Source organism: Kryptolebias marmoratus, linkage group LG14 (assembly GCF_001649575.2).
Source record: "Kryptolebias marmoratus isolate JLee-2015 linkage group LG14, ASM164957v2, whole genome shotgun sequence".
NCBI lineage: Eukaryota > Metazoa > Chordata > Actinopteri > Cyprinodontiformes > Rivulidae > Kryptolebias > Kryptolebias marmoratus.
Genome location: NC_051443.1, coordinates 672,462 through 692,974, shown reverse-complemented (window position 1 = coordinate 692,974; position 20,513 = coordinate 672,462). Strand labels below are relative to the sequence as shown.

The 20,513-nt window shown below is 38.4% G+C and overlaps 1 protein-coding gene across 1 annotated transcript in view; it reads right to left on the bottom strand.

Moving 5' to 3' along the window:
• The window catches only part of adamts6 (ADAM metallopeptidase with thrombospondin type 1 motif, 6), a 149,748-nt gene that overhangs the window by 51,374 nt on the left and 77,861 nt on the right, over positions 1–20,513 (bottom strand). Inside the window, exons 13-15 of the mRNA XM_025009356.2 lie at positions 12,916–13,023; positions 3,252–3,397; positions 1,074–1,137 (exon numbers count right to left, since the gene is read on the bottom strand). Of these exons, the coding sequence (XP_024865124.1) occupies positions 1,074–1,137; positions 3,252–3,397; positions 12,916–13,023 (318 nt within the window). The remainder of the gene's footprint in view (positions 1–1,073; positions 1,138–3,251; positions 3,398–12,915; positions 13,024–20,513) is intronic.

The following is a 20,513-nucleotide window of genomic DNA, read 5'->3' as shown; positions in this document are numbered from 1 at the left end:
GTTCTATGCTCTTAAGCTGTTTTTAGCTTCTAGTTCGCTTTTTGCTACTTTTAGTTGACCTCTTGGTGCTTTTAACTAGTATTTTGTTACTTTTAGCAAGCATATTTTTAGTTTTAGCTTTTAGATTATAGCTGTTTCTGTGAGATCTTTTTAATAAAACTACATCTGCACACTTTGTGCTATTTTAATAAAACAAAATGTTTGCCTCTATTGACTTTTGGTTTTTGTTACCTTTATACTTTTCAAAATATTTCACTTTATTTACAAACATTTTTCCCATAGAAATGCATCAAAATGTCTTTAATTCTTTCAAAAAACAAAAACATTGTGTGCTATGACTTTTAGTATTTGTGTTTGTTATACTTTTAAAAATATTTAGCTTTATTGACAAAAAGATTTCCCCATAGAAATACATTGAAATCTCTTTATTTCCTCCAATAACATTGTTCTCTGTGATCTACTTCAGTATACTTCCTCTATTTTGTCTTCTTTAGCTCCTTTTAGGGTTACAAACCAATGATTGTCTGCAGAACTGAAAACTCTGCCACGATCTTCCTCCTTCGCTCCTAGCTACAGTCTTGCTGATTTTAGCTGTAAGCAACAACTTTGCTCATATTAACTTTGAGCTGCAGTTTTGACAAACTTAGTTTTGAGCTATGGTTTTGCTAGGTTTAACTTTTAGCTACCGTTTTGCTAATTTCTGCTTTCTGCTAAGATTTCATAAATTTTTACGTTTATCCACAGTTTTATGGACTGTTTTGCTCATTTAGTTTTCAGCTACGGTTTTGCAAATTTTATCTTTTAGCTATAGTTTTAGTAATTTTAGCTTTAAGCTACTGTTTCTGTCATTTTTAGCTCTTAGTTTTTGTTTTGCATATTTTTGTTCTGTTTTTTTCTATCTTTAACAATTTAGTTTTAGCTCTTTTTTAACTCATTTTAGAAAATATCATTGAGCACTCAACATTTACTCTGCATTTTTGCAGAAAATTGTAATTTTTCTAGTTTACTCTGTGCTTAGTCAAAAGTCAAAGCAGAAAATAACACAGAAAAGCAAAGAAATAAAGGGGACTCACGTCAGTATTACAGGATCTGTATCGTTTTCTCTCTCCAAGACAGTACTTGCCTCCTCCAGATGGGCTGAGTAAAAGCAGAAGATTTAAATGAAAAAATGTGCATTTATTGTGTCAAATAACAGCAAAGGACAATGAGTTTAGGATGATGAACAAGTTTGGATAACACATAAGGACAGGTTAGGGGACAGAGAGTAATGAACCAGACCAGACCACAGAGTCTGTATACATGTGTGTGTAAGACAGAGAGTGTGTACCGATGTTTCATTCATGAAACCTGAGCTGCTCTCAGACCTCTTAAGTGTGACATGACATTTGAATTTGGAAGAGAAGCTGAAGTATGAAACCAGAACAGTTCTCTTCTCGTTTTGTCTCCCTCATCTACTCTTCAACCCACAACTACTTTATCCTGCAAGGATTTATTTTTCTACTTTTGTCAGTTTTTTCTTCCTTCTCACCTTTATTAGCCTTCCTTTCTTCTAACTCACATATATCTCCACTTAATTGCAAAGAGGCTGTGTAATGAATGTGTTCGAGGCTTCCTCCCATGTCTCTGCCCTGATGCCGTTACCTTACACAGGTGGTCCACATTACGCATTCTTTTTTCTTTCTCTCTTATTCACCCTGGCCCTTTCTCTTGTCTTCCAATGATGTGTTTGACATGGTACTATGCTTTCAAAACAAAGGAATGTGACAATGGAAGAAGGATAAAGATGCCAGATGTCTGCATGCCAGCCACGGATGCACCGGTCGATGATTTGTCTAGTGGAGACATCAAGAAGGCTTTAAAACTAAACCATCACTACACTGTAATCTTTAAGGCAGAAAGCTGGATGGTAACTTATTGCATATGTTACATCATTGAGTTGATCTCAAACTGTAAGGGGAAAAAGGAAACCTATAGAGTTTTTGTGCTCTTTGTCAGATTATTTTTGCATAAAAGCTTTAAAGAAATAATGGTCTAGGAATGTTTTAGTGCACATTCTCCAAGAACAAGGAACTTTTGAGAGTACTAAACAGGTGCTTCCAACACAAGGTTAAATCAAATTCAAAAAATGATTTGCTTGGGAACAAGTTATCTCTAATAGGTTGGTCAGTCACACTGTTTTGTTTTATTAGGTTCATTGTACTTCAGCTGTCTCAACTGTCCCTCCAGTCGTCCAAAATCGTACTCTGGACCAATCATTTCTGCCCGTTTGAATCTACTATAGCTGCTTATGGCTTTTCCAGCCTCTACTCCATCTCCCCATCTGAAATGCTGCATTCCTAAATGTTTTTTTTTTTTTTTCATAATATACAGAAGCTGATCTTTAAATAGTGTTGAAACCAAATGCTTACAAACCCTGTAAAGAGAGGCAACTATATCATCTCTCTGTTTGACAACAAATCAGAGTCAACCTGTCCTGTTTTAGGTCATTTACCCAATACACAGTAACAGATACAGATAATTTAGGGAATTTTAACTGTCCTAAACAGCACAGGTTTGGTCTGATTTCATGTCAGAGAGAGAGAAAAAATGGTTTTGTCTTTATCTGCAGAGGATGGAAACATCTGGTTTTAACTGTAAAAGTCTTGAATGAAAACTAATTTGGTTCTTTTCAAAGTAAAACTGGTCTTTTATTCAATATATTTTGAGAGAGGAGAGGTTTAATAAAACAAAGTCAAATGAAAATAAGTCTATTTTGAAAAACAGCATCAATCCCAGCCGCACATCGCTGTAAGGCCCCTTCACAAACACTCTCCATGACATGTTCAAGCAGCACATAATTATTCCTTTCTTCTTTGTTACATGCTAAATGGATTGGTTTATTCTATATACACTATGTAAAATTCAATTAGTTGGTGTAATTTGATTAGCGTGTTTCATTAGGAAATTAATTGAGTTTAAGAAACTTCCTGTGCAAACTAGAGGAACTCTCTAAATTTCTTTTTAAAAAAGGTTTTACTACACAGTAATATGCTTCAGTATGTTCTACAGAAAATTAAAATATTATTTATATTTTACTTCAAGAAGTCACCACATTTAGTAAAGCTGTCAGAGTTTTCACAGGTAGCTTACTTCAGAAACATCCTAATTATTAAGATGCGCCCCCACTATAAAGTATATGTACAAACACACACTTGTTGGCAGGACCTGGGTGTGTGTGTTCAGCTTGCTGTGGCTTACTTTTGCCTACTTACGCTGGGCTGTCACAGTGCCTCATGGAGGAGGATACGCCGCCCCCACAGGTCCGGCTGCACTCCCCCCACATCGACCAGGGCCCCCAGCCTCCGTCCTCACTCTGAGGCCAGGTGCCGAATGCAACACACTCCCCCTGGTAGCACCACTGGTCAGGGGAGGAGGCAAAGAAACACACAGAGAAGAAGGATGTTTGGTTGTTTACCAGCTGTTTTTCTCTTTTTCAGAAAGAGATACGAGATGCAACACAGCTACCATTTATTACATGTTTGATGAAAATGCAGCTTCAATGCTGAATGATTTTGCAGAAATTTAATGAAGAAGAGGGTGAAACTGAGTTGTTAAAGCTTAAAGAGGTGGAACACAAGCTAAAAGCTAATAGGATCAAAACAGTATCTACAGCCTAAAAGAAACGAAATGCTTTCTAAATGCCAAAGGTTGGAAAATGCTCTAAACTAGAAAAAAAGATAGCTAAAAGCTAAAACTAAAAATATGCTTGCTAAAAGTAACAAAACACTAGTTAAAAGAACCAAGAGGTCAACTAAAAGTAGCAAAAAGCGAACTAGAAGCTAAAAGCAGCTTAAGAGCATAGAACTGAAGCAGATTTCAGACGACAAGGTTTTTGAAAGAATTAAAGACATCTTATAGTATTTCTATGGGAAAAATATTTGTAAATAAATGAAATATTTAGAGAAGTATAAAGCTAAAAAAAAACAAAAGTCATAGCACCCATCTCCTGAATAAGCTGATCGTTTTGATATTTCAATGACTAAAACAGCACAAAGTATGCTGAAGTAATTAGACTGCAAACAATGTACAGAAAAATAGAAAACAGGAAAACAGTGTGAATGCTCAGCATTTTAAAGATGATTTTTCATATCAGTTTTAAATTGATCTTTTTGTTGTAAAATACAAACTAGACTGCATAATCTTATTAGGTGATTACAGTAACATAACATTATCACAAACTTACAGTATAACTTGTGGTAAAGTATTACTCCCCTTATCATTTTATTTCTACATTAGACCTATTATTTTATTCTTAATTATCCATCGTGTCGATTTGTTATTAATGCCCTTTCCTCTTTTCTTGAGGTTTACGTGATTTATTTTAAATTTCATAGGACAGACTGCTCAAACCATCTGTGTTCCTAACCAAGTTTGGTGCTTAAAAATTAAAAGCAAAAGTTAAAATGTGTCTAAACCTAACAATTAGCATAGAAAAATCAATGGTGAAATAGCTAAAAAGTTTAAAACACCAAAGAATGGAAAACATAACACACAGCAAATAAACAAATGTCTCTGGTGTCTCCATTCCCTCATACTTCCTTCACAACCAGAGGTTTACTGTTAGTAATAGTCCCATCCGAGCATGCTACTTAAAGTTTACCAGCTGTGCCCCCTAAATGGATGGTTTAGATTTTTGAAATGGGGTTCTGTCGAAATGTTCTGAACAATTATTACCTTACCTGCTATAAATAGCTTGTTGGCAGCCTCAGTTTGGAGGAATGGTTGAATTATGACCATATTTATGAGAAAACAGCTAGCTTGTGCAGGGTCAAGACCAAAGTGGATTACTATCCTAAAACCCCTCTAATCTAAAAAAAAAAAAATCAGAGCAGTTCATACAAGTATTATTTTTCTAAACTTTTACACCACTGTCAGTTTTGCATTACATGTTTTTTTTAAACATATTTCTAAGCACAATTAGCAGCAGCTAGCTGTAATACTTCTGGTGGTGCTTGGGACACCAAAAATAATGGTGTAATTAATAAAAGTGTTAGATGAACAGTTGAGTCAGAGTTACACTTTATGTCTTTAAACTAAGGTTGTTCAAAGAACTATTTGAACAGGTAGGACATTAACTGTTTATAGCCTTCCATCAAACCCCACTTCAAAAGATTTGAACTATCACTTCAACATAGTTTTTAAAAGGTTGTACCTATTTTGCATATTTCTCTGGGGCGGTGTAGTATTACACAGCCACACATGCTGAATGTGATATTCCTCCAAAATGAAAAATCAGAACTGGAAATTATGTAAGTTTTAATGTCTGCCTATCTGATGCACAGTGTTTTTTGCTGCTGAGAAACCGTACTCAAGTACAGGGTTTTTTACACTTTTGTTACAGAATAATTGTCACTGAAACAACTTAAAACTTACAAAAGCGATAAAAAGAAAAAATAAAACTAACTTTGGTTTAACAGAGTTATTTTAAAAATCTATTTTAAAGCTATTTTAAAAAACTACTGAAACTGTCCTTGGCAAAAAGGATGGGATCTCTAGAAAAGATTGAAATTTGCCCGCAGGGACATTTTAAACTAAGGTGTATCCTTTATTCAGCATCACTGTAACAGTCTGTCTGTTTAAAGGGTGAAAAGTAGTCACTGTGCTGTTTGGTATCATGGTGAGTAACACACTGAACATGGAGCACAGAAAGCTGAGGACAGAGATGTCTAAGGAGTTTAGAAAGAAAATTATTGACATCATGTTAAAGGTAAAAGCTATAAGACCATCTTCCAACAGCTTTATGTTTCTGTGAGTACAGCTGCACAGATTAGTCAGAATTTAAATCTGCAGTAGGGAGATCTGAGGAAACCGTGGACAGCCTGAAAATTTGAACAAGCCCACGTTACAGGTTTGTGCTGCGCTACAGTTCTCCACCACAGCGGAGCCTGCCGGGAATGTGCACGCTAGTAAGCAGGGCCAGTGATGACGTCATGGGTCTTCTTCTGTTTACCTGTCTTTGTTTTCTGAGCAGGTGCCACTCAGGAAATTGGCAGTTTTCCTTGAACGTTAGGTTGTTTTTTGCACCATTAGCACAGCTGCATCTTGAGCTTGAACGACGGTATGCGCTGTGTGGGGGAAGGTGTGAGCAGAACGTACACAAGCGTGACAGACACTGCTAAAACTCTTGGTTCTGATTGGTTGTTTCTGACCGGAAGAGGTGTATTTTTGCAAATGGCAGTAGTACCAAACATTGGACTATTCTGAAGTGGTCCCTAAGCCCTGATCTAGATCCTGTTGAAGGAGCTAAAACATGCAGTCAGGGGAAGGAACCCTTCAGACCTGAGACAACTGGACCAGATTGCTCATGAAGAGTGGGTCAAAATACCTGTGGACAGGTGCAGAAGTCTAAGAAAGATCCACTGATTGTCACACACCTGAGTGTGTGAAATTTGTTCTCCGCATATGACCCATCCCCTGAGGGAGCGGTGAGCAGCAGCGGTGCCACGCTCGGGAATCATTTGGTGATCTAACCCCCCAATTCCAACCCTTAATGCTGAGTGTCAAGCAGGGTGGCAGCGGGTCCCATTTTTACAGTCTTTGGTATGACCAGGCTGGGAATTGAACCACAACCTCCCAGTTTCAGGGTGGACACTCTACCACTAGGCCACTGAGCTAAGGGAGAGTTATAGAAATCACTTGACTGCAGTGATCACCTAAAACCCCCATGGACCAGTACTGGTCCTTGGCTCATTTGGTACTGGGCACCACACAGAAAGAATAATTAACTTACAGTATTTTCATTTTGTTTCGTGAACAACATTTATTTTGAAAAATGACTGGATTCTCTCCACTACATCCGTCTATGACTCACTCTCGATGCATGTCGAAACACTTATCTAGGTCACGTGATACGTTACCGCTAAAAACAAACCCACAAGCAGCAAAATGAGCTCCTAAGGGCTGGTCTGTGAAAATACTGTCTAATAATGAACCGGTCCGTGGAGCTAAAAAGGTTGGGGACCGCTAGCCTAAAAGGTTGTCCAAAAAAATATTCAGTATAATTATATATACAGTATAAATATACACACACACACACACACAGAACATACACATATATTCACAGAAATTTTAATTAATTTGATATATTAGGTTTTTTTCATATTACAAAATGAAAGAGATTTTTTTAGTGTTCATATTGTGGGTGATTTGACACATTACAGTTTCTGCTGGATGGAATTCAGCTCATGGTCATCTGATGGATTTCCTTATGGATGATTCTAAAGTTCTTAGACACCCTATGGTAAATTATCTATTTTTATATATATATATAATAAGACCTGAATAATAAATGAAGACTCAGGCTCAGGTTGTATAACTTTTGAAAAGAAGCTGAAGGTCTGAGACGTGAACAAGTGGTTTTGTATATTTTTAAGAGCTTCTGGTCAGATGTGAGTTGATTTCCAAGGCAGGGGAGAAACAGAAAAGACTGAGGCTTGTTGGAAGAGTGTTTCAAGTCTCAAAAGAAGCTGTTCCAGAGGGAAGAGGGGATCAGAGATGGCCCTTTGTCTCTCTAACTGTGTCAGTGGGTTAATAACACAAAGATACTGGGGCAGTCAAGCTGAGGGTTCTGTAGGGTCACAGGTTCTATTTATCTGGCTCACTCATTCATGAGCTGAAACCCTGTTTCAACAAAAATTACCAGAGCGAGAGAGAAGATGAAGTGGCGGTGAGAAGGACTTACAACCTTTGACTATACTGTACACAAGTGGGTTCATTTGAACACAGTAAAGATACAAAACATTCTGGTCTATTTCTGACTCTGCCCCCCCTCCTCCTCTCTCCCTTCTCATCTGGTTTCTTTCTTTCTATCTCTCTGCTTCTTTTGGACAGGCCTTTATCCATGACACGCTGGGTGAGAAATGGCTGACAATCATATTCCTTTGAAGCTGCCTCCGGCAGGGTCAGACAGGGTGTGCCACAGGCTTTCCTAAAGCTTCTCCAAAAGCTGTTCCAAAGCCCCCATGGATCAGCTTGAGGCCCCCTGTGTTGTCCAGGACCCTGCCCATGGGCCCCACTCCTCAAAGGCTCCACTGAGCTAATGGTAATCATGGGTGACAGCTTGTGACACTCTCCTAATCTTCCCTTTTAGAACTCGGACCATCCAGTGACAATGGCTGCTGTAATCCATGTTAAAACTGCCTCTGCTAACCTGTTGGCACAAACAGAGGGGTGATGACCTAAAGCTCATCATCTTTCCATGTGTGTTTGTGGTGGAATACACTTAATAGCTGCATATTTGGAAAATAGTAACTCTTCCTAAAATAGAAAATGAGGCACAGAGGAATTTCTAATTGAAGTGCTTTATTAAATACATATATGTGTAACTGTTAATAAAGTGATTAAATGAAACTACCATTCCTGGAAAGAATGCACATATGCTACTAAAATACAAAATTTTAGCTCAATATCTGTAAAGTTGATTGAGTTATAGCCGTTTTGTGTTGGACAAAATTGATTAGCTGGGGCACCGATTTGTATTATATTGGCTCCAAAAGGTAATCAGTTGTACATCTAATGATTAATTTCTGAAATTTTCATTAAAATTCATCCACTGGTCCATGAGATATTTTGCTAACAAACAGACACGGTTGACTATAACAGTTAATGCCGTAGTTCTAAAAAAACATCTGCAATCTGTTAAGCCAGTATCTCACTGAGCTGTGACTTTTTGAGACTAATAGTTTTTCCACTAAAGAGGTTTTAGTGCTAGACCAGGACTGGGGCTACAGCTGGTGCTTAACTGGTTCAAGTTAAGAACCAGTTTGATTTTCTACAACCACAGAGCCAACTCATTATGTCACATTAAACGTTTCTTCAAGTAAATGACTGATCCTCCCTCTGTTGTTTCTGTAGAGAATCAAGGTGCAGAGAGACACTTTGTCTCCAGAGAGCTTCTAGTTATTCTGCATGGAGTAAACCATGTCTTGCAAGAGCTTTGAGGGAATGTGATTATACTTTAATTGACACTTGAAGTCTGTTCATGTTCGAGGAGTGATCAGAACCTCTACATCTTCTAAGTCATATGTAGATAAGTTGAGTCTTCAGACAAAAAACAAGTCTGTCAGGGCTAGCCAAAGAGGGTCACACACCTCCAGACCTCAGAGCTACATTTACACAAACAGCAGGATGCTAATGACAAGATGCTGTGGTGTATCAAGATAATGAAAGGACAGCCTACGAGCTGAAATCATTACCAAACCTGAGTTGATGATATCAGAGTTGGTTAAGAAGGAAGTGGTGGCTGCTCTAAAACTGCTGGAAGAAAAAGTCACTCGGCATAATAGAAGTATTTCTGATCTTGAGAACACCACAAACAAGCACAGCAATCAGCTAATGCAAGCTGATATGGTAAAGCTCTCCTAAGTGGTGGACACTGAGCAAAAAAATGTGAAGATCTGGAGGCATGTCCTAAGTAAAATAATATTCAACTTGTGGGCCTGCCAGAGGACTCTGAAGATCCCCAACCTACAGAGTTTATGGCTGAACTTCTTAAGAAACTGGGCTTGAGGAAAAACCAAAGGATGGCGAGCCGCTATGATTAATAATTATCAGGGTAACACAGTTTCAAACCAGGATTAATATTTTACACCATGCTGGAGAGGCTTTCCCCTGCTGCACAATGGGAAAAGGATGTACATTTTCCTGGATTTCACATTGACTGTGGCCAGATGGAGGTCAGTTTTCCTCCCGGTGAGGAAGGAGCTCCATGGTTGTGCAAATGTTAAATTTAGCCTCCAGTACCTTGCTACTATACACATCACCATGTCCAGCAGCCAAACTTATAAGTCTGAAGACACTGAAGTAGCTTTTTGCTTGTCAAAAAGAAACTGAAGAAGAATTTAAAGCCAGAGACAGTCTAACTTTGGGAAACGTTGGAGCTTGTAATGGTCTGTGTGGCTTCGAACTACACTTCAATCATGTAACATGCTGGGGTTTTCTCTGGATACAGTGCTGGGCAAAAAAAACATACTTTTTGTTCTTTTTCATCAAATCAAGAGATGTTGCCATTCTTATACATTGTGGCAGACCACTAGGGGGCTCTACTCATACCCAAATGACAGGATGGTTTATTTTAAAAAGCATGTAGAAAAAATATGATTTTTGGCGCTTACCATTACTCTGTAGTTCAGTTACTCTGTTGTTCAGTTACTCTGTTGTTCAGTTACTCTGGGATCTCGGTTGGAGTTGAGTAAACGAAGTGATCAAACCTAGCTCCTGTGTTGTCATTCTTATTCCTCTACAACATAGAAATAATAGGTTTCTAATTATCCTGGGGCACATTTATGACACAAAAGTGGCTCTTGTGAATATATATGCTCCCAATTGATGATGACTCTTTTTATATGGGTTTTTCTCACTGCTGCTGAATTTGACTGTTGATAAACTGATTATATAATGGGATTTTAACTGCTGGGTGGACTCCTTCCTAAACCACTTCTCTTCCACTTCTGGCCTTCAATCAAGGTTGGCCAAAGTGATTGAAGGCTTTATGAAAGAGTTTAATGTTGTGGATCTATGGCATTTTTTAAATCCAAAAAAGAGACAATACTTTATTTTCTAACATCTTAGTTGATAGCAGGCTGCTCTCATCAATTAAAAAAATACTCTATTGTAGTCTTGGACTATGGTTCAGTCTTCATGAACATTTATTTCCAAAAATTTGCAATAGTAAGACCACCATGGTGTCTTAAAACACGTCTATTCCTAGATAACAGCTTTGTCAATCTAGTCTCAAAACAAGTTGATTTTCTCTTGAAGGTTGATAAGACTCCAGAAGTCACAGCCTCTGTGTTGTGGGAAGCAATGTTGGCTTTTGGAAGGGGAAGATTGTTTTTATAGGACCCATCAGAGAAACTCTAGTAGACAGAACCTAGCCTGGTTATCGGAGCACATTGTGTTTTTAGATTCTTCATATACTACTACAACGCAGCCAGAATGAAAGTCCTCACAAACTGAAAATTATCTGATCACATCAAAGCACACCATTGAACTTTTACTCAATTCAAGATGCAAATTTTATGAACAGGGGGATATTATGAGTTTCTTGTGGGAGGAAACTGGAGCAACCAGCATAAACCCACGCAAACATGAGGAGAACATGCAAACTCCACACAGAAAGACCCCAGGTCCAACCAGGGGCTTGAACCCAGGACCATGCAGATGACCTTCTGTTACCCATGTCTGACCTGTCACACAGTATCCTCACTGCCATTTCAGTCCTTCATGCAGTTGGTAAAATTACTGGATATGAACCTAATCTTGGCAAATCTGAGATATGTGCTGTTAACAGAAAGGCAAAACAGTATCAGCTCAATAATCTGCCATTCAAGATATCCCATTCGGATTTCATCTATCTTGTAGTGTTCATAGCTGACACAATTGTCAACCTTTGTAAAATAAAATTTTCTCTCTTTGCTTACACAAATGAAGCATAATTTTGAATGATGGCCTCTCCTACATCTTTCTGCGGCTGCTAGAATTTATGTTGTCAAAATTAATATCTTCCAATGCTTCTTATATCTATTTCAATGTATTCCAATTTTTCTCACACTATTTCTTTTGTGCAAAGTCCATAGTCTGGTTCTGGATTTTATTTGGAGCAAAAACCACTCAGTCTGTGCTATCAAGTCTTGAGACCCAAAGCTCTGGGTAGAATGGCATTAACTAACATCTTGTACTTCTACTGGGCAATTAATATAAGAAATTAGAGATACTGGGTTCAAAATTAGGAGAATGAATTCCCCTATCATGGGTGGTTATAGAAGCAAATTTTGCTCATCTCATAGGATTGAAAGAAAGAGGTGGAAAAAGCTCTAAAATAAAAACTGAAATTTTCATAGCTGGAGAGGATATCATTCCCAATGCCTTAACTACCTTGTTCAGAGTATAGCCTACTTCACTCGTTCTGTCTCCTGCAAAAAATGACTTAATTCACAATTCTGCTGGCCAGGAGACATGTACTGCAAAACTGGAGCTCTGCAGCTCCATCTACAAATGCAAGCTGGACTAGAGAGGTCCTTTATTTCCTTAAACTGGAAATAACTCCGATTGATTTTGGCTGGTATAGCTGGATCATTTGAAATAACCTGAAATTCCTTTCTGTCCTATGTACAGGGTACAAATTGTCAGATCATTTTTCACAACAGTCAGTGTTGTTGAATGCTCGTTTCTGATCTCCAATCATATTTGTATACACAGCTGTGGATAGGAGATACACAGTGTTTTAGCAGGATCTCTAAACACCAGCTGGTGATTTTAAGAGCCAAAAATGTTTATCAGTGGAGCTTTGAACAGTACTTATAAATAGTGACTGTGAAAGCAGCTCTGTGCGGTGCTTTGATCTGTAGCTAACTGTCAATTTAAAAAACACAGACACTAACAAACTGCAGGAAGATGAAAGACAGGGATCAAACATTATTCCACTGCTAATTTGAGTTCTTATATATGTTAGAGTGAAGTATTTTGTCTTGAATTACAATCCCAATTCCAATCAAGTTGGGACATTGTGTGAAACAAATAAAAACAGAATATAATGATTTGCAAAACATTTATAACTTATATTCAATTGAATACACTACAAAGACAAGATATTTAATATTCAAATGGCTAAACTTTATTGGGGGTTTTTTTTTGCAAATATTCACTCATTTTGAATTTGATGCCTGCAACACGTTCCAAAAAATCTGTGACAGGGACAACAAAAGACTGTGAAAGTTGAGGGAGCTTTTTACATTTCAGTTGGAGAAGTGGGGTTTACAACTCGTTAGTTTTCTTCTCATGCTTCTGATTTTGCAGGTGGAAAGCTGATGTTGAGGAAATGTTCTTGTGGCTATTTGCAAAAATCTTTAAATTAACAAAAAACATTTGCTGACTTACCCCCTTCTCAATGCTGCCAGTCTGGCACAAAGTCCCCTCCGCAGCTGGGATACTGTTAGTTACACAGCGGCTGCTTTTGCTAAGGCACCAGAGCTCTCTACACACTTCCTAGGAAAGAAGGCAAAAGCAAGTTGGTCAGAAATAATCAAAAGAGCAGTCTAGAATTTGAATTGTTCAAAACAAAAAAAAAAGAATGATTTACGGTATTATTAGCCTTTCGTAGTTTTCCTCAGTGATTTTTTTCCTGCTGTCTAACAATTATAAAACTAATTAAAAAGAATGTAAACAACACAAAAATTCATCTATAAATCTACACGATTTGAAGACGATGAAAGGAGCGGATGACACCACATAAAGACTGCTAAGAGACAAATGAATTTAAAAGCCCAAATGCTTTGGATCATGTGCATCTTAAGCAATAACGCAAGGGTCATATTATGCTCTTAATGTTCTTCTATGAGAAATAAAGAGTCAGCTAGATCAACACCATTCTTAACGTTTGTTCATGTTTACCTGAGAACATTACGGGACAGTGATATTAGTTCTAGAAATCCCGTTTTGGTGTTTTAGGGGAAAACATTAGTCCTAAATAAAGACAACTTATAGACCTAACAAATGTCTCTGGTATTAAGAACCATTACCTCTCAGGCTAGAACATGGAGATAATCCATTTAGCTTACTGAAGAAAAGAAAGACGACACACAGTTACCCACAAATACAGTAAGAGCAGTGGCGAACAGTGCATTTCACAGCTAGGCCTTCAGTGGTGTACTGACTGAATAAATTCACCTTTTAATACTGTGATTATGTAGCCATGGCTATAGAAACCATTATTATTACACAAACACAGCATAACACGGCATTGCATCACAAACATCTTATACAACAAGCATAAGCATAAGCTTCTTTTTTTTTGCCCAGATAGGACATCTTTTGCCTTATGCTGGATACACAATGGATTCTTGGCAGAAGTGGAATATTGTGTGTATCGATTTTGTCTCTGGAAGATGTGGAAGATCTTTACATATTTGGGTTTTTGATAACAGGATTTCTGCTGTCTGGATTAGGCAGTTACCTGACATATCGTCAAATTTGTTTGATGGGTTCAGCAGTCAACACTCAGGCTGTGTGGTTACGGGAGCTGAATCGCAAGTTGGATGCGATCCTTTTACAGGACCGCAGACTAAATGCGGTTCCGGGAATCAGGAATGAAATGGGATAAATCTTGGAGAAAGTTGCTCGCTCGGAACAGGCAGAATGGTCCTGGAATTTGGCTGTTTGGATTCGCCATTGAGAAGTATCAGCAAGACTTTCAAGGCAGACGGAAAACATAATGTCTGCCTGACCCAAAACAATTATTGTTTGTGAATCTGGCTCCCCTGACGAAGGCCTTAGCCAGCTATCTTCAATTTCTCCCCAGATTTTATGTAAATAAGATGCTCGGCCCTCTCCCTTGACTAAGGACATCTGTGGCTCTGCTCTGGGCTGGCTGATAAACATTCCATCATATTATCAAAGACAATGGCCTCTGTGACGTGATTCATGGACACACCTACACATTCATACAACACACCACACCATCTTCCACCATCTCTACAAACACACACACAAATTTTCCACCGTCTCTGCCTCGTCTCTGTCACCCCACTCGCACTCCCTCCCTCCCCTCCTTCACTACCTTAGTTTAGTTATCTTAGTAATTCTTATGTTGGCTGTCAGCGGGCCTTTAGTACTATTAGTTAGCCATGTTGTACCTTTAGTTTAGCATTATCATGTTTCAGTTTATGGTAGCTTATTTAGCCTTCCTGTATATTTAGTTTAGTTTAGTTTATCTTAGCTCATATTTTAGATATTGTTAGATTGTTAGATTCCTGATTGTTGTTTAGTTCAGCTTTAACTTTGTCATGATTTTATTTAGATCATCTTAGCTACTATTTTGACTGTCTTAGCTCATGTTTAGATATGTTTAGTTTCATGACTTTATTTAGATTATCTCATATTTCATTTAAATTATACATGATTGACGGTTTTTATTTCTGTATTTCTATATTTTATTTTGATGTTTTTATCTATATTTGATTCTGTACCTGATTGTTGTTTCTGTGTTGTAAAGCACTTTGGATCGCCTTGTTGCTGAAATGTGCTATATAAATAAATTTCACTTCACTTCACTTTAATGATTTAGTCTAGCTATTAGCCAATAGCAACAAACCAAATTAAAAACAATTAAATCAAAAATTAAGTCTCCTTTTCCTTTACTCAAAGCTGCACCACATGTGTTATTTGTAGAAAAAGAATTACCACAATAATCTAACAAATAGCAAAAATATAGTCAACCCCTTTGGTTCATATAATACTTTTAGTTGTAACCTTAAAGATTCAGCACAAAGGTGTAAGCCTAGATTAGCCAGAATTGACCTATCATGCAGACCCCTTGTATCTCTAAAAACACAAAGTGAAAAATGTTTTATGTAAATGTATTTTACTGACCAAAACAGCTGATTATTTTAAGGTAAAATCCATCCCCTTTTCTGTCCTCAAGAAGAGTTCAGTTACCGTATTTTCTGGACTATAAGGCACACTTAAAAGCCTTCAGTTTTCTCAAAAACTACAGTGCGCCTTTTAATCCGGAGCGCCTTATATATGTAAGAAGTCGTAATGTTTTTTGTACGACTTTGGTAAACTACAAAGATGCACTGCTTGTAGCTTTAAGGCTCATTAAGACAGACCTAAACGAGCGGTGGAGGAATTTATACTTGACGCTTACGGCTGTGCAGTATCCTTCCGTCAGTTTTGAACTGTTTGATTGTCTTTGTGATCTCTCATAGAGGGAGCATATAAATGCTGATACAGGCGAACCAGCTCTGCTAGAGCACCAAAATCGTCCATTTTGAACAGAGCACGCGATGCGTGGTCCGCGCAAAGTTACAAAAATGACGATGAGCTTTATAGTCAAGTGCGCCTTATATATGACAAAAATTTGAAAATGGACCATTCATTGACAGTGCGTCTTATAATCCAGTGAGCCCTATAGTGTGGAAAATACGGTACTGTGTTGTACATTGCAACACCAGTGTGGTTCAGTTCCAACTTTAAGTCCTTTTTCTATTGCCATGGAGACTAATGCAAAAATGTGTCTGTCTAGTTGTGTTTCTAGCTTATGTTTTGGGCTGAGAATGTTCACTCAAGAGAAGCAGAAGACACCGGGAAAGTCACAGACAAACATGACAGCTGCACATGTACACTGGGCAGCTGTCTGGATGCTCACTGAATGAGTGAAGCAAAAAACAAAACTCAAATCATCGAGGCACGCATTAAATCAAATCAGCACAGCATAGAGTCAAACTTCAAATTTTTGAAGTGACTGATCTCGACCACTCCAACTCCAATTTTTGTCCAGCTGTGCTTTGGTGTCTCACTGCTGCCTCGGTTAAACAACTTAAGTTGCAAACTCAGTGTGACTCCAAACACCATGTTAATCGGTTGCAATAAGCAATACAAACTGCAGTACTTCTCGAAGGCTGGGAGCCATGAGTACCACTCATAATTGCCAAAATAAAAGTGGCAGATAAAGCCTCTACCGGGCTGGAACAGGCTTGCTAGCTTCAGGGTTGGTCATCTTTTCCTCACAATGTTCAGCTTTTATTGAAAAGTATATCTTGAAAAACATATTGCAAGAATATCTGCAACCAAATCAATTTCTTCTCCTCAGCTACTATGGGTTGGAAAAAGAGATATTCCTCCACAAATTGTAACTGATATGTTTAGTTAGCTCTGACCATCCAGTCAAAGGAGGTGAAAACTCTGACAGCTTCATGGACCTGCTAGATGGCCCCACTGTTGTCAACTGAAAAGCGTTAAAGCATTTGAAGCTACCAGGCCTGCACTACTGATTCTGAAGACCTAGAGGCACATTTCTTGAACCAAAGCAACACGCCTGAAATATGATTGGATAAAAGCTTTAAAATAAACATACTTTTCTAAGAGCTGCACAACCAAGTAAAAACCAGGTCAAAGAAAAAAAAACAGACTATTGACAATGATTAGAACATTTATATAGAAAAATAGTAATTATATTGAAATGTATGTCACTGATTCTGATCACTAAATGTTTTGGTCAGCAGAGAAGGCTTTGCTGGCCCTGACAGCCCACCACTGAGTAAGAGCATAAATGGATCATATATGTCATAAGGACAAAATTCTACAACCTTGCATTAGATTTCCCATTAAACCAAAATAGATTACCTTGTGTCTCAACTTCAAAGGCTTTTAAAGGACAGTTGTGTGCAGTAGAGGAGAATTATGATCCTCCTCACAGATTCTGACCCTCGGGGTCAGTAAATACACCTCAGCGCTGCAGCTCTCTGAGACTATCTAGATTAAATAAAGGAATAAACTCTGACACTCAAGTTACAGGGACTCCTCTTTTCCAGCTGGTTTCAATAAGCTACCATGCTGATACATTCACTATCTCTGCTGTGATAAAAGATCAGTGTCCCTCACTTTAGCAGACATGGATGTGAGCCAGAGGGATTTATGGTAACTGAGAACAAGCTGGTGTTAAAAAGTCACAGAGCACTCTGGAAGGGCCTCTCTAACACAGTCTTAAAATGGTGTTTGTTTTTCAGACCTCCAACATTCACTGCTGCTCTCCTTTGGGAAGTACTTACACACTGTCTGTGTTTGTAGCTTTCAGTGTAGCTGAGAAGTTGGATGTATGGCTATAAAGGACCAAAACATCCCTTCTTGATGTCTGTAACACTTTTCCCACCTCTGATGCAACCTCATGCTGTGATTTCAAATCCAAGACACACTCAGAACTCAGTCATCAAATCTTTAAATTTATCTGAACGTTCTGATGGCTTTGTAGGCCATAATCAGTGATTTATTTCTAACGTGTTGGCCTGCATCAGTGGTTCTCAACCTTGTTTGGCTATGGCTGTGAAAGACAATATAATTTACCGCCTGTGTTTTCTTGTTTTATTTCTTAAATTCAAATACAGCTTACGCCCTTTTTACAAATTGTAAATTATCCAACTTTCTTTGATTTGAACTACCCAGACTATAGACTGACACCAAATGGAGTCATTTTAAAATCTCATAAACACATATTTTATTCACAGTGGAACATAGAATACATATAAAGTGTTTAGGCAAAGAAAATGCACATTTAAAGGGAAAAAAATAGGTAATTTTGAGTGTTATGACAGGAACAGATTTCAAATAATTGTAATGGGGCAAAAAGAGGCTGTAAAACTAAATGGTACCAATATGTTAAAAAACAGCTGAAACAGCATTTTCAAACTAATTAGGTTAACTGGCAACAGGCCAGCAAGAGGATTGGGCATAAGAATAACATTTTAGAGAGGAATAATTTCTCAGAAGCAAAGAACACCATGTCCTTTGAGGAGAGAGGACCACCCTGCCTGTTATCAGTGTAACAGAGTTATTATGGTATTGAATTCCACTTGTCCTTACCAGTAATACAGGTTCATGTGTAATGGGTGAAACAGCACCCCTTCTTGGTGGTTGGCTAGGATAAAAGTAGTGAACGCGGGGATTTCATTGCCAGTTCACGAGAGACGAACACGAGGAGGGTTCCCTTATTTTAACATGGGTAAAATATTCTGTTAGCATGATGTTAACATGAATGCTATTCCTCGTAAGGTGCTGTATCTGCTGTGACGATACAGCACCTGACCAGTACATGTTCTGTTTTAATACAGATAAACGGCTTCATCTCATCCCATCTCTCGTCCATTATTTTACACAACGCAGAGCAGAATTATTAGTCGGACCGAGCTGTAATCGTGCCCGACTACATTTAGCGAGGTTACATCAGCACATAGTTCAAAAGCCTGCCTCTCTGGTGGTATGGTGGTACTTTAGTGGCTCTGACATGGGGAGTTTACACACCTGAAAAGCTCTTGTTTTCTACTATTGCATTGTGCTTAAGGAACCTTTTATCTTTCAACACTTCTTGTTTTAACCAGTGTCTTTGGGGTCCGCTAGCTTTAGCTTGGCTTATCATGGCTTCCGGTTCTCTCCTGGCTTCCTCTGTCCTCACTTGCTTTGTTTTTACCTCTTTGTCAGGATTTGGGTATCTTGAGGTATTTTTTGATCTTCTGTATTTGTTTGTGTTCTTGTGATCATTGTGTTAAGTTTGTTCCTTGTGTTTCTTTATAATATGTCCTTGTGTGGTTTGGCTCCCTGCACCCTCTGTGTTGCTTGTGACACTTTTCACTCTTCTTCACTCATCTCCTCAGTAGTTTTCCAGTTAGCCTGCCACACCCAGTTCACCTGTTTCCCATTACCTGTCACTCTATTTAATCTTCCACCCACTGTATTCTAGACTGAGCTCAATCTTCCTCAGCACTTTATATTCAGTCACTTCAATCATATCCTCACCGATTCATTGTTTCTGTTGATGTTTGATCTTCACCACAGTCAGGTCTGCTCCTCATGACTTCCTCCTCATGTTCCTTGTGATCAGTATTAAATAAATTATTTTATTTGCTGCCATGTCAGCCTTTTCTTTTAAATAAAGATTATTTCAGTTCAGTTTGCAGTGTCCGACTGCATTCTGGTTCCAACTATCTGCAAACTTAACAGAATGAGCCAGCCAAAGGAACTCAGTAGGCAGATGACACTGTTTGAGTTTTTTGACAAGCAAACAAGACTGCACAGAGCAAAGAGAGGAAGTGGAAAACAAGATCCCTGTTACCTGGTGGAGCAGGTTTTAAGTGAGGGCTGCTGCACCAAGATGCCCGCCTTGTAACAGAAGTCCGGAACTTTAGATCTTCCCCTCACCTCTAATGGTGGAGGGGTACTGCGGTACTTGTCTGGCCATCAAATCCCTGTCTGCCAAGAAGACTAATCCTTTTTGGCCAAGCACTTCCTTGCCACCAGCGCCTCACTATTCTCCAGCCTCCTGGTACACTTCAGAGCTGTATCCCACCAATTTCCATCCATGCCATCACTGGAGAAAGACAACCCTTACGACAACTGAGGTTATCTGCCCCTCCATCTCAGCTCCTCCTGTGTCCCCATTACCAGATAAGCCTGCCACACCCACTTCACCTGTTTCCTATTACCTGTCACTTCAGCTGCATTCAATCTTCCACTCACCCTCAGCCCTTTATATTCAGTTACTTCCATCATATCCTTGCAGAGTTATTGTTGATATTGATATTTGATATTCACCACCATTACTCCTTCCTGATCAGTATTAAGTTCTTTTTTGCTGCCACATCAGCCTTTTCTTTTAAATAAAGATTATTTCAATTCAGTCCTCTGTGTCTGTCTGCATTCTGGTTCCAACTATCCGCAAACTTTAGTCTGTTTAACGCCTCCTTTAGCGATAATAGTATGTGTAAATTCAAATAAGGTTTAAAAACAAAAACAGCTGGACTTCTATTCTGTAGTTGAAGATGTTTCGCTTCTCATCCGAGGAGCTTTCTCAATTCAGAAATAGAGAGTGTGGAGTTGAGCTTTTAAAGCTGAGATGTGATGTAAGCTGGATTGCTTACAGATTGTTCTCACTCTCCTAACAATAGAGGCTCATTAGGGTCCTTGTTTGTCTGACTCACTGATGGGTC